We start from the raw sequence: 13994 nt of genomic DNA on the forward strand, positions 1-13994 counted from the left end.
CCCAGCGTACCGTGCTGTTACCTTGTTTTCGTACTACCGTATGCTACTTTGATTTGCTTCACTTTTCTGAATTTTGTCACCAGTTGCTTTTAATTGTATTCTATTTGGAAACTCGATGTACGCCCCCCCCCCCCCCCCCCCCCTTATGTAATAGCTTCGGGTCCTTAAGGTGCAATAAATGACATGAAATGAAATTATGTGTCTAAAGATGTGACCACAGATGCATTATCTGAGCACCATAAGACAGGCCATTCCATAGACTTAGACTTGGCGTACATTGTCCCCACGGACAAACTTTTACCTTCGTGATTACTATTAGTATCACTACGTGTACAGACGACGTGCAAGGCTTTGAAGAGGACACGCGGTGATCTGCATGAAATCTGTGCACACGCACTACGCTATCTCAACCATACTTAAACAACAGCCATTGCCTTTGCTGTCATTGGGAACCCAGCACCTGTGCGGGCCCCGAAGCATAATCTTCTTGTTTTTTTATTGTAGTCTTTGCATGTGTTGGTTTTCATTTTCTCGAAAGACGAAGTATATACGAAGACCGAGTATCCGTGAAAGCTTCATCCCGTAAGTTGTATGGGGTATGTAAGGTGTTGAGCATATAAGTTGTTATGTTCTCGCAAAAAAGACGTTGTAGCTTTTCGACAAACAAGATGTCTAAACTAAATGCTTACTCTGGATGTACTCTCATGGCACTCCCAACTAGAAAGCGTGGTCTGGATAGCGACTGTTGCGGGTCTTGACCAAGCTCTACCATGTTAAGCAGCACCTGCAAGAGATCAATGATAACATTTTCTGAAAGATGGTAGTAGGTGATTGCATATGTTTTCAAACAAAATATCTCGACATTGAACAGTGGATCAGTTCTACAAGGATAGTCAATATTTTCGTAAATAATTCTTCAGTGACTTAGGAACGTTTCTTGCCATGACGGTGGCACCTCACTTATATCGAACAATGGTAAAGCAAAACCTAAATGCAGCCTTGCAGTAAAAGTAGAGATACTGCAGGAGATTAAGTGAGGACGCGAACAAAACAGATCTTTGGTTCACACTCCTGCTATCATTTGCTGGTCTTGTTAAGTATGTTAAGCTTGCCATAGGCAATCTCTATGACGATCTCCAAGATTGAGACCCGTGGCATTCAAAGGTTTTCAGCAGGAAGCACTAGTTGCTTCCTTCTGTCTTCATAGGTGTGAGTACACACATATTATTTAAACTGATTTCAATTCAAATATTGGCACGCAAAAATAGTAAAATGATACACCGGCTTTTCATATGCATGGGCATTTTACTTTCAGGCACAACTGCATATGAAATGAGTAAATTACAAACCTTAGGAATTATTCATACGTCTAACCACCTAGCGCTATCAATCGTTTCATATAATAAGCAGAAGAATATAGCACATTTTAATTCAGCATATAAATAGAAATCGTGATTAACACAAGGTGTCAAATGGGAGCGCACACTGTTCTCTGTTCATTTTATTTCTATTTGCAAAATTGGCTTGTGGCTGTTGTATATGCTATTCAGGCATAATACATAGGTACAGGTAATGCATAGTTTGTAAATTCTTCTTTGCATAGTCTCGTTCAAGAAGAGCAAGCTAGCATGGACTTGCTATGGGAGTAGGGTGGATGGATATGATCTGCGTACAGCAGGAGCTTCCATTATTACGTATAATAAAAAATATATAAACCGCAAAGCTTCCCTACCAGGTCCCAGATGAACTAGAATTGAGCACTGTAATTTTATTTCTTCAAGGCGGTCACAGCCCAGTCTAACCACAGTAGACAGTTGCTCTGCGGCGTCTCCAAACTCCTATGTACACGGCATTATTATGCATAGAATTCACCCGACCCAACTCTCCTATCTTTGCCTATCCTGCCGGGCGCCGGACACCATTTGTCGCATGGGGATGGGGTGTCCTAGTCTTGCAGAACCCAATGGCCATGCAGCTCAAACAAGAAGTGAAAACAAAAGCACAGAAGAAGACCGCCAAGAATGCTGGAAGGCCATGCCCGCGGCCCCCGACTTCGAGGGCCAGAGAAAGCTGGTGAACCAGGCCAGGGAAGCAGCAAGGGCCAATGGCTGCCTGGACTGAGGAGGCCACCCATTTTCAGTGAAGAAAGAACTCTTTCTCACTCATGCTCGTTAATGAATGTCTTTATTTCTCTGTCTAGGCTGTAATGTTCATTTATTTATTTGTAGTTGTCTACAGTTACTCTTTCTTTACTTTCATAATTTTAGAGCAAACGTGTATTATACTCAATGAGTTTCGCATTTATATATTTACCACTGAATGTAGTACATTCTTGTTGAAATGACTAAATTATTAATATTCCTGAAAGATTTCTTATCGTTTTCTTTCTTAGTTCTTCTTTTGAACTTTTCACATTTAATATGTGCTTATATTGTGTTTTCTAGAAAACCTTGGCCCGCCATGTGAGCAATGCCTGATTTATTTACTTTTCTTCCTTTCCCAGGAGCCCAACAATTATGAAATCACCTAGCGCACCCCCTCCCTTCATGTCACTATCTCTTTTCTCCTTCTGAAGTTTCTCATCAAACCGTTGAATTACACTTTTGTATCTTGCTGATGTTCTTCGCACCTGATAAAAACTTGCACTACAAAGCACTCCCAAATAAATCAAGCCTCGCACTAAAGAAAGCGAGGCTGCTTTTCAATACATTGAGTAGAGGCTGAGGCGAACATTGTTCTCTCAAAGGTTATTATACGTTCATCACCAGCAACTAAGGGTATTATAAGAGAACTTCACTGCAACTAACAAGAGCTACCCAAAGATATTTGTTTGTTTATCAAATTTACTTCTAGAAAATAGGATTTACAAGCCCAACATTAATTGCATTGTGTTGCCAAGTTGTGGTTTATGGTTTCAATTATGATCCTACCTGGGCAAGGATGCTTGTCTGTATGAGTCCACCCATACTGCCCATCGTGCATAGCCAATCTCGCGAGCATGCGTCGGTCACCATAACAGGCATGAGCGAGTGGTAGGGCTTTTTTCGGGGCCCGAAACAATTCGGGTGCCCGGAAACACGGTTGAATGCGGCTCCCCGTCTCTGCAAGAAAGCCTGCATGAACAACTCTTCAATAGGAAAATTTACCGAGATAGGGAAGCTTCAATGATTCGACTATTTCCACCATGAATTTCCGCCGGCAAGCAAAACGCGCTTTCGAAGTACACATGCGAATAAGTAATCCAGCTGCAATTCAAATGCAACCGCATGCAACATATATTTTCTTCTGCTAAACGCAACAAACATTTCTTGAAAGCGTTCTCAGTACAACTTCAAAACCAAACATTTCCAGTGCTTAAAGCGATCCGTGGCCTGCGGGCACAAAACGGACACAGCGAAAGCGCACCTCCGCTTGATGTTCTTCAATGGTGGTATTTGCCTCCTACCTGAACGGCAAATCCGTGCTCTTCGACGACAGCACATCCAAAATAATGTGAGAGGCTTCCGATCAGTCCACATACGTTTCCGGCCTCGTCAGCAGCCGCCACGAACGTGGTACCTAAATTCTCGAGAGGAAGTGCAGCTTCCGGGTAAACGGTTTCCGTTCTTCTGCAAGTAGAAATAAATAATTCCGTGTTGCTCTTGGCGCAAATACTCAGCGCAAATCGATGATGTACACACAAGTTAGGCAGCGCTTAGTGGAAGTCTGTGCAAACAGCATCATCGTTTAGCTCAGTAACATTGCATAACACGTAACTATTTGCATAACATATACAACAAACGGTTACCTCTAACTAATCGCGCAGTAGCTGTTGGTTCCTCTAAGCTCCACAATAAAATATCAACCTCTTGCACCGCGAATATCTTACCGTTAACGAGATGGTATTAACAACGTCTCTGATTTACTAGTTACACTACGATACCTTTTTCTGAAAGCTAATGAAAAGAATTTGGCGAACAAGCTTATGTCCTTTAAAACAGCAATCTAGCATTTGCATGTCATATTCTGAGAAAATATATGTTGCTACCTAGCACTTGAGGAGGCTGCCCTGTCGAGTACCGATTATAAAACATTTCATACGTGAGACTGAGGATGCATTAGTCTACGAAGATAGTTCATTCGCAACTGTTGCTTGCGTAGCTCAGTCGCAATTTCTGTCAAAGACTTGTCCGAGTGGACGTGTCCCGGGACTTAGGAATGTGGTAAGAAAAATCAAACGTGTCGCTGTAATGCAAAGTAGCATATTGATTAAGTGTCGGGGCCATGGGATGCATGAGTGTCAGTCCGCTGTTCACAGCTTCGGTGCGCTCCTTTACTCAGAGAGAGAGAGAGTGAGTTACATAATTTCTGATAAATAATACATCTCCCTCTAAATATTGAAATGAAAAATACAAGTAAGCTTCTCAAAACGGTTTCTATTGGAATTGTCCTAGCCTTGCTGACCAGATTTATATAAGTGTAATAAGGACGCTTCTCTGAAAACATGTTACATCCCTAGCACATAGAGTTTCTGATCTTTCGTAGGAGCTTTCTATGTCTTGAAATGTATGTACCTGTCCAATTTCACCATTGTAGCAATGTTACGTGCACGCTGATTTGAGAGCATCTCATCCAGTGAGCCACCAGTGCGAGGGTCCCCCACGTATCGTAAGCCATCAGCGATGGCGTGGCGAAGTGCCTCAATCACAACGTGCTCGAACTGACCAGGGATTTGCTTCAAGTCTGCAAGAAGAACAGGACAGAATAAGCAGCATTTATAGGCGACGTCAAGAAGGAGGGAAAAGTGCTAAACCATTTAAAGGCATGCTTCCGAACTACATGTTCTTCGTTTTCACCGTAGGTTAGTGTTGAAGCTTCACGGTTCGACTCAGGTACGGCTACTGAGTGCTGAATTGATAACTTATAATGATTTTCTAACGTTCTGAATTTATTGGTAGTAACTTGAACAAGTAGAAAGAAAAAAAATCTGGTAGGCTCAATCAGGGCCGCAGCTGCACTGGGGTACGTGTGAAGTCATGTGCATGCTGCAAAGGAGGCATGGCCAATAGGGTACAGAAATGACGTAACCAAAAATACAAGTTGCATTCTTCTTACCTGCTTAAACTTACCTGTAGTTACCTGAAACGTACCTTACCTGCTTAACATACATCAAAACTTACCTGCTTAATTTGTGTTACAGGTAGTGTTACCGCACTATCAAATTCTGCATTTGTGCACACTCCCTCTAGGTATTGGGCGTTGTTGCTTTGCAGAAGATACCCTGGGTACTAGCATACACAAATTACTCTCCTGGTGGCGTCCAAAATTACCCAGCGGCACTCGAGTCCGCCGTGATCGTACATGGCTTGAACTTATCCGATTTCCCTCATCTCCGGTGCTTGGTCTTCCCATAAGACAGACAATTCCCCATGGTTGATGGAGTTGGCTATCCCTCTGTCAGGCTACCCGAATTTCTGCCAGAAATTTATTGTACGTAGGTGTATAACGCTCAAGCAACAAATTCGAGCAAGTTTAAATTTCTACATCAAAGTGCGCACTTGTAGACCCATAACACCTGGTGAGCACTAGTTTGAGTTCGATAATTTATTCCTTCTATGATCATAATCAGCTCTCTCCAACAAATCCACTTCCACCGGGATCGACAAGCTTGCTGCAAAGCTACTGCCCTCTGAGCAGCCCGCGCGATGCTAAATTTACCTCCTATTGCTTCATGCTACTACTTGGATTAACTGCCTTTTGTATAATGGTACAGGTTTTTCCTTCTAATTTCGTTCTTCACATTCATGTAAAATTTCATGACCTTTTATTTTCTATTCCGTTGTCGTCCTTGTTATGGTCTTTCTTTCTCTCACTTTGTTTTTGATGACTCCTGGTTGCCTATGTATACTTTCAATAGACATACACTTGGTTGCAATCTGTGACTTCAAAAGAGGCCGAAACAATGTCACCCTGCACTGTTTTATTCGGGCTTTTAACGCGGTCTTCTAAAGCCTACCGGCCTACCGATCTTTCGTTAACTTTAGCACCGACAAGATGTCCCATGTTAAGCGCAGAATGAGATTTGCAAGCGTTAGGGTTTGCACTTTTACTCCTTTCAAGATTACACAAACCACCTGATATGTACTGTGGCCGCAAAGTGCAATCTTGCCCATTGTTTCTGCGTTCCGCTTCCCGTTTGTTTAAAGATTATCTTGGTGAGGCTTGAGCAAGGCTTTCCTTCGTTTATGCATACGCCGAGGTAATTATATTGCTAAACTTTGGGTATGCCTTGATCTTGGACTGACACCACGCAATTACGGTTTCCTTCCTTTAAGCCTTGATTTGTCGCTGCGTTGCCACACATGTTCGCAAGTATCTATAACTCTCTTGCATTTTCCTTGTGCGCATTACGCATATAGAGTAAATCAAATGTAATTCACTGTTTTCCAGTCGTCTGGTCACTGTTTTCCAGTCACTGTTCCAGTCGTCTGTTTTCCAGTGCATCGGGCTGCTATACGGAGGTAACGAGGTGCGAAACCAACCATGGGATGATTTTAGACCACTGAATATGTGGCAATGTGTACATACGTCCTGCTTTTCAACGAAGTACGGTAGCTAGCAGACGAGTCCCTAAAGCTACATCTTTATTTTCTCAGTTTTCCCATTTATGCGGTATCTGCAAGAAATAAATTCTTAGTCTTGAGTTAGCGCTCGCCTTACTTCTTTCTTCTTGGTTCATCTTGCCTCGTTGGCGCTGCAAGTAAATATGCTTTTGAATGAACCTATTTTCTGCCGACATGGGTCGCTGTAGACGCGTGACGGGGTAGGTGCCGCTGCTCGAAGAAACTATTCTGGACCGACTTGCAGTAGTGCCTATGGAAGCTCGGTCTGCACTAGTCCACAATGAACATCTTTGATGCCAACATAGGTTACTAGGCATGTGCCAGTAAGTGTGTGGCTTTCTTGATTGAGCGTCTTTGACTTCAGTTTAGGTAACTACGTATGGCACACTTTGAATGTATCATTGTGCAATCACGAAAAAGATTGCTTAAATTTGTCCAATATAGAGTGAAATCACACCCACCACACAAGAGATCCTCAAGAAGAGCAACCCGTGGCATTAGCAGGCTCCGACACGCATGCACTAGGTATGCGCCGCTTCTAAATGAACTCGCCAACTTCTGTTACTGAGTATGTGCCCCTGCGTCTGCGGCAAGCGAAGAAAACCTTCTCAGTATTAGCACGCAGTGGCACGCCAAGCTTCTCGTTTCAGAAGCTGCACACAGACTTCTCGGCAGTGCCACTAGAAAGCACGGCATGCCCAGATAGAAACACGAGAGAGAAGCCCGGTTGCTGCATGGCGCGTTTCCCGGTGTTCCCACGCACGAGCGCGCCACAAATTCTGGACGCCAGCCGCCGGCTTCGCAGCGGCGGCGCTAGATGGCACCGAGTGTTCTAATGAAAGCGCTACAGAAGAGTCCCGCTGAAGTATACGCCTCATACATGCCTCATTCCGACTGTGGCAATACGTTGTGTCGCTCTATTGATTCTAAGCTAACGTATTACCTTCGCCATTCATCTGAAGGTGTTTTGTCGTGCTGTCGCATTATAGAAGTATATGAGTCTCCCGTACGTGTAGAGCCGAAAAGTAATTTTGCTCTCCTTCATACATTAGGTGCAACGCTGTGGAATCTACACATAAAGTAAGGTCACCTAAATTTAACTCTGCGCTTTCCGTCTATGCTTGGCTGCTCGCCACAGGTTGCAAATAAAAATAATAACAAGCAAGTTGATCTATTACAACGTGTTAGCAGCATATGAGTAAATGGCTAGTTTGTTTCTAAGGCTAAATTACTTTGTTAATTAAGATCTGAGGTTATAGGAACATTTAGGAATAGGAATAACCGCGTTGTTTTCCTCATGTAATGCTGTAACACTGCTTACAGTTGCGAATTGTGTGCTTAAGAAATTATATACTTGGTCTGTCGAAGGTGGGTTGAAAATCAACACAGAAAAAACTAAAGCAATTTTGTTTCAAGCCAAGAATAAGAATGCTCTCCTGAAGGATGGCATTAAACTTGGCTCTTCAAAAATCACGCTCGGAGATTCCATTAAAACCTTAGGCGTTTTCTTTGATCATGACATGTCTTGGAACTGTCATACTAATTTTTTAACAAACAAGCTTTCTCAAGTTTCGGGTATTCTTTTCACTATTAAACAGATTCCACAGAAGGTAAAACTTCTGCTCTATAACTCTATTTTTTTGCCACCTAAATTACGGCTGCCTGGTTTGGGGCATAACATCTGCCACTAGTATTAATCGTATCTTTCGTCTGAAAAAGAAAGCCATTCGTGTTGTGTGCAAAGTGCCATTTGACTTTCCAACTAATTCATTATTTAAAGACTTAAAGATACTTAAAGCTCCTGATCTCTTGAATTTTCGCTTAGCCTTAACATATGGTAAGGAATGCCAGAAAAACATTAACCACGTCAGGTCTGTAGCCAACTTGACACGAAATAGAAGCTATTATGCTACAAGATTTCCGGAATATTGGTTTGTGCCATACCTACGTACCAACTATGCGAAACAAAACATTTCATACCCTTTACCTCATTTATTAAATAAGTTATTGAACGATGGTATTGATGTCTTTTCTTGCAGTAAAAACAAGTTACTAAATTACTTTGGTGCCTATTAGCCTTTAACCTTTGTATAAGTAGGCTTCTTTTTATTGAGTTATGTATTTTTTCTAGTGCTATCTGCTGTATGTACACTTGTATGAGAACGTTTATTGTTTTTGTTCTTTCTCTCTTACCCTCCCCCTTTTTTGCCATGTGTTTGTTTTCTGCTGCTGCTGTCACGAGAAGGATTAAGGACTACTCAAGTTGCTCTTTTGTAACTTTTTTCCTTATATTCTCCATAAACTTGTATATTTATGGAAATAAATTCATTCATTCATTTATTTTCACAAAGTTGATTAGAAAACACCGAACTGCTTTAAAGTGCGAACGCACCACTGCAAAAATTATGGCAGAGACTCTACTGGAGTTGTCTCAGTATGCGTAAGCATTCTGGGACTTGCTTATCCTCATGCAATCCTGAGACATTGTAAACCTTATCGAACTTGATCTGACCGCTATAAATCTTTATAAATCCATATCAGTCATTAGCAATCTTATAAGAATTCGACTCCGGTACCAACCCTTACCGGAGTTGATCCGATCCTTATCACCCCTTATCGGGCGTTACCAGCCTTATCGCAATCAATCCAATCTTCATCAACCGTCTTCTGTCCTTATCAACTTTATCGGACGTGATCTGACTTTCATCAACTGTTAAAGTCCTTATCAGACTTGTTGCCAAGCTTAACAACTTCATCCGTACTTAGCAAAGTTCTCATAATTGCTCCAATAAGTGAGGTCCCTATCGCTCATTCGCACCCTATCCATCCGCGTTGAACAAATATAAACCATGCCGAGACCAACATAACCCCCATAACTGCTCATCTTCCTGTGTTGCGCGACCCGAAGTGCATGAGCCCTCAGAGGTTGGTCGCTTTTTGTCGGCGAAGGAAGAACCTAACGGAAGGAGCGTCTCGCACCCACCGAAACACATCGGGTATCTCGCATGTATTACTTGAATTTTTGCCAAATCGGAATTTTTCGAATGTCTACATTGTTCCAAGTCGGCTGTAGAGAGAGGTTCTAGGAAGGCTATTTTTTTAATTCCACAATCACGACATTATTCCAGCCACCATAGAAACTGTTCTCCTTTGACATTTGTTTTGTAACGCCGGTACAACCGATTCATACTGTTACGGAAGGATGAAAGAAGAGAGAGGACGAAGAAGATCGGAGACGCTGGCTGGTACGTGTTGTTGGGGGTCAGCCATCTTAACTACTGTGACTCAGCCTGTATATATGTTGCAAATATAGTTTTTCTACACTCGCAACATCGCCATAACATATTGGTGGGAGGTGTGGGGTACCACGGCTGGAACCATAGCTCCACAGTGGATGTCGCATCACGCACCGTCCGCACTATGATAGACGGTGAGCACGGGGGATCAACGTCGTTGTCCAAGGTTACCATCGCCAGTCACATCGCTGTCACCTTCAGTTGTGCTTGTGCAACCCGAGGATCCTGGACCTTTCTGTGGGACCGATGGCACCGATGTCGAAGAAAGGGTGGTTATGTACAAAGCACTGAGTTGAACCAACAGATGGGACTCACCGCTAATGCTAGCTAACCTGTTGTTATACGTAAGAGGCATGGCAAAGGTGTGGTACGAAAACCACGAAGAGGAGCTAACCAGCTGGGACCAATGAAAACAAAAGTTCACAAAGATGTTAGGCAAACGAGCCGGCCGTAAAATTGTCGCAATGCAGGAACTGGCCTCCCGTGCCCAATCCCCACGGAGTCCTAGGTCTCGTACTTAGTGAACGTGCTGGCACTTTGTCGTAAAGCCGATCACGACATGACACAAGCTGAGAATGTCGGGCACGTGCCTAAGGGCATTGCTGACGACGCCTTTAATATGCTCATGTGCAAAAGCTGGTTTACAGTTGATGATATTATTAAAGAGTGCCGACAATCCGAACAGGCCAAAAGCCGACGCGTCTTGCACCCATTCGCCGGACTTCCCAATACTGCCGCAACGTCGACGTGTGAAGATCGACCCGCACAGCAGCAGGCATCGCCATCAGATGAACTGGTGCGAATAGTTCGACGTGAACTGGGTGCGATGGCGCCCGCAGCTTTCTGTTCGCATAGCCCTGATGCTACCAATTTGTCCGTTCCTCTCGTACAAGCCCTCGTTCGCCAGGAACATGAAAAGATTGGTTTACGTTCTGCGTGTGCTGTTGCCAATCCCAGAGCTAACGTACGCTCTTCTACTATTTTCATTCCAACCCGACGCTTCTCCCCCACGTTATCGCAACCCGAATGAGTGGAGAACTGTGGATGACCAGCCGGTCTGTTTCACATGTCGCCGCATTGGTCATGCCACCCGATACTGTGGCAACTCGTGGCCCTGAACACCTCGCACACCGACCAACTTGAGCCGTTTTGATGGAAATACCCGCAAAGTTTTGCCCACCACCGAGCCTAACAGCAGTGGCAACTCTGCTCGGAACACGTGGTACAGCCGCTCACCATCGTCGCGCGGACACCAGTCTCGTTCACCACAAACACGTCGCTTAACCTCCCGTTCAATGCAGCGACGTCGCCTTTCGTCCCCTGTCGCGTTTGGCCGCAACCTTTCGGAAAACTAAGAAATGCAGCCCCCGAGGTGTTGCTGCACTGCCTACTACCGCAGGCCATCCTTTGTCTGCGCCTACACGGAGAAGTGTAATAGCCGTTAAAATAGACGACGTACCTGTCCAAGCACTCGTCTTCACTGCAGCCCACGTATCTGTGATGAGTGCTAGACTACATAGACGTTTAAAGAAGGTCCTTTAAACGCTGCCTGAGTGCTTCGTGGGGCCGACGGCGGCGTGCTCGTTGTTCTTAGAATGTGTACTGCGCGTTTAATTATAGCCCGCCGCCCTACTTCTGGTATCTTTGCTGTCATCAAAAACTGCTCTCAAGACGCTACCCTTGGATTGGACTTTTATCCACTCATTCTGCTCTCATAGACTGCGCGACCGGCGTTCTTCAGTTGGAACTGACTCAACTCGCCGATTCTCCGAGCACCGCCCCACCACACTTGTGCGCGCTTCACGATGTGCGTCTATCACCCGATACAGTTACTTACGTCATTTCGACCGCCCAGCTACAAGTTCCTGACGGTGACTATGTACTTATCCCCATCATGGACGGGCTTTTGAACCAGAACGTTGCTGTTCTGCATACATTCGTCACGGTTACTAATAACAACGTCATTCTACCGCTTCTGAATTTCAGCCTGTGCCCTCAAGTGATTCTGGCCGGAATGTTCTTGGCGAGCGTTTCTAGGGGTTCCCGATTTAACATTGAGTCTCAATGCCGAGAGTGGTTCATTAGCGCCAGTTGCGGCTCATAGCTCTGGCTCCTCAACGGATGACTTCGCGAAAATGATTGCACCCAACCCCACCTCTGCACAGTCCACGGACATACGTCACCTGCATGGATCGTGCAGTGACATCTTTGATTTAGGCGCCAGGCCTTTAGGCCAAAGATCTGTTGTTGACCACCCTATAACACTTGAGACATGAATCCTATTCGTCGGCGTCCCTATCGCGTATCGCATGCTGAACGTCGAGTCATCCAGTCACAAGGTTTCAAAATGGCCCGCAAAGGGGTCATCGAGCCATCAGCCAGCCCTTTGGCTTTGCCTGTCACCCTTGTGAAAAGTAAAGATGGTACATGGCGTTTTTGCGTCGATAATCGCCACTTAATATTACGCGAAAAGACGTGTACCCAGTACCACGCATCGATGACGCATTGGACTACTTTCATGGAGCTAAATGCTTCTCGTCTATCGATCTTCGATCCGGCTACTGGCAGATTTCAGTTGATAAAATGTACCGCCAGAAGACGGCCTTCATCATTACGGATGGCTTATATCAGTTCAAAGTCATGCTCTTTAGTCTACGCAATGCTCCTGCGATATTTGGACGTATGATGGACTCTATTCTGCGAAGCTACAAATGAACCACCTGTGTCTGTTGCCTTGACTAAGTTTTTGCTTTTTTTCTGCCACGTTCGCTGCCACCTTACCCGACTCGCTGCAATTATTGGGGTCTTCCGAAAAGCCGGCCTTCAACTGAACTCCACGAAGTGTCAATTCGGGAGCCGTCAGGTTACCGCCTTGGGACACCTCGTTGAAGCATCCGGTGTCCAACCAGATCCGGAAAAAGTTCGCGCCGTCCGCAGTTTCCCTTTGCCACGTTATGCTTCTGAAGTGCGCTGCTTCGTCGGCCTGTGTTCTTATTTTCGTCATTTCCTCAACTACTTCGGCGACGTTGCTCGGATTTTGAGAGATTTTCTAAAGAAGAACACGCCATTCTGATGTGGCCCGGAGCATGCTCTCATCGGGTGTCTGGCCACGCCTCCCATACTTGCCCACTTTGGTCCATCTGCACGGACCAAAGTCAACATTGACGCCAGCGACAATGACATTGGCGCTGTTCTCGCCCGAAAACAGAATGGTACCGAGTGCGTGATAGCTTACGCCAGCCGCTTGCTGTTACCTGCCGAGAGAAATTACGCCATCACCGAGTCGGAGTGCTTGGCTTTAGTTTGGGCTGTGGCCAGGCGCCGGCCATATTTGTGGGGCCACACGTTTTCGGTCGTCACAACCATCACGCACTCTGCTGGTTGTATTCCCTTCGAGACACGCTACGCGATTACGCGACAAGCTACGCGATAACAAAGGCGTTGCCGACTAGTTGCAACAGTCGTCGCCGATTTTATCCACTATGACGTCATTCTCCACAACGGTGCACCTCGACAGTTACAGACCGCGGTCACTCGTTCTTATCTCGAGTTTTCGGCGACGTCCTTCGGTCTTGTGCCACTGAACCTAAGCTGTCCACCGCCTACCACCCACAAACGAATGGTCTTACGGAACGTCTCAACCGAACAATCAAGAGATGCTGTCGATATATGTCTCCAATGATCACCGCGACTGGGACGCCACGCTAGCTTACGTGACGTTCGCGTATAACTCGTCTCGAAATGACACTGCAGGATATTCGCCCTTTTACCTCTTGTATGGTCGCGATCCCACATTGCTGTTTCACACCATCATCCCTTCTGTGCCGAGCTTTGCAACTGATTACGCTCGTGAAGTCATCGATAGCGCTCACATGTCTCGAAAAGTCGCCCGATCTTGTTTATTAGCCTCGCAGCATATACAAAAAGAGCGTTACGACCGCTGCCATCACGATGACAAGTTCGTGCCAGGTGCTTGAGTGTTCCTCTGGTCACCATGTCATCGGGTTGGCCTCTTCCCAGAAGCTTCTATCTCGCTAAACAGGGCCTGATGAAGTCCTACGCCAAGCTGAAGTAAATTACGAGGTTTCGCCCCTAC

At 45.1% G+C, this 13994-nt stretch overlaps 1 protein-coding gene across 2 annotated transcripts in view; it reads right to left on the reverse strand.

Moving 5' to 3' along the window:
- LOC126526254 (glutathione hydrolase-like YwrD proenzyme) overlaps positions 1-13994 on the reverse strand; it is a 77587-nt gene that overhangs the window by 11319 nt on the left and 52274 nt on the right. The window contains exons 5-8 of one of the 2 annotated variants that reach the window (XM_072284004.1): positions 4554-4722; positions 3446-3608; positions 2931-3101; positions 690-784 (exon numbers count right to left, since the gene is read on the reverse strand). In XM_072284004.1, the coding sequence (XP_072140105.1) occupies positions 690-784; positions 2931-3101; positions 3446-3608; positions 4554-4722 (598 nt within the window). Of the gene's footprint in view, positions 1-689; positions 785-2930; positions 3114-3445; positions 3609-4553; positions 4723-13994 lie in introns of both variants that reach the window. The other variant, XM_072284005.1, reaches the window with a different exon arrangement.

This window comes from Dermacentor andersoni, chromosome 8 (genome assembly GCF_023375885.2).
Source record: "Dermacentor andersoni chromosome 8, qqDerAnde1_hic_scaffold, whole genome shotgun sequence".
NCBI classification, from domain to species: domain Eukaryota; kingdom Metazoa; phylum Arthropoda; class Arachnida; order Ixodida; family Ixodidae; genus Dermacentor; species Dermacentor andersoni.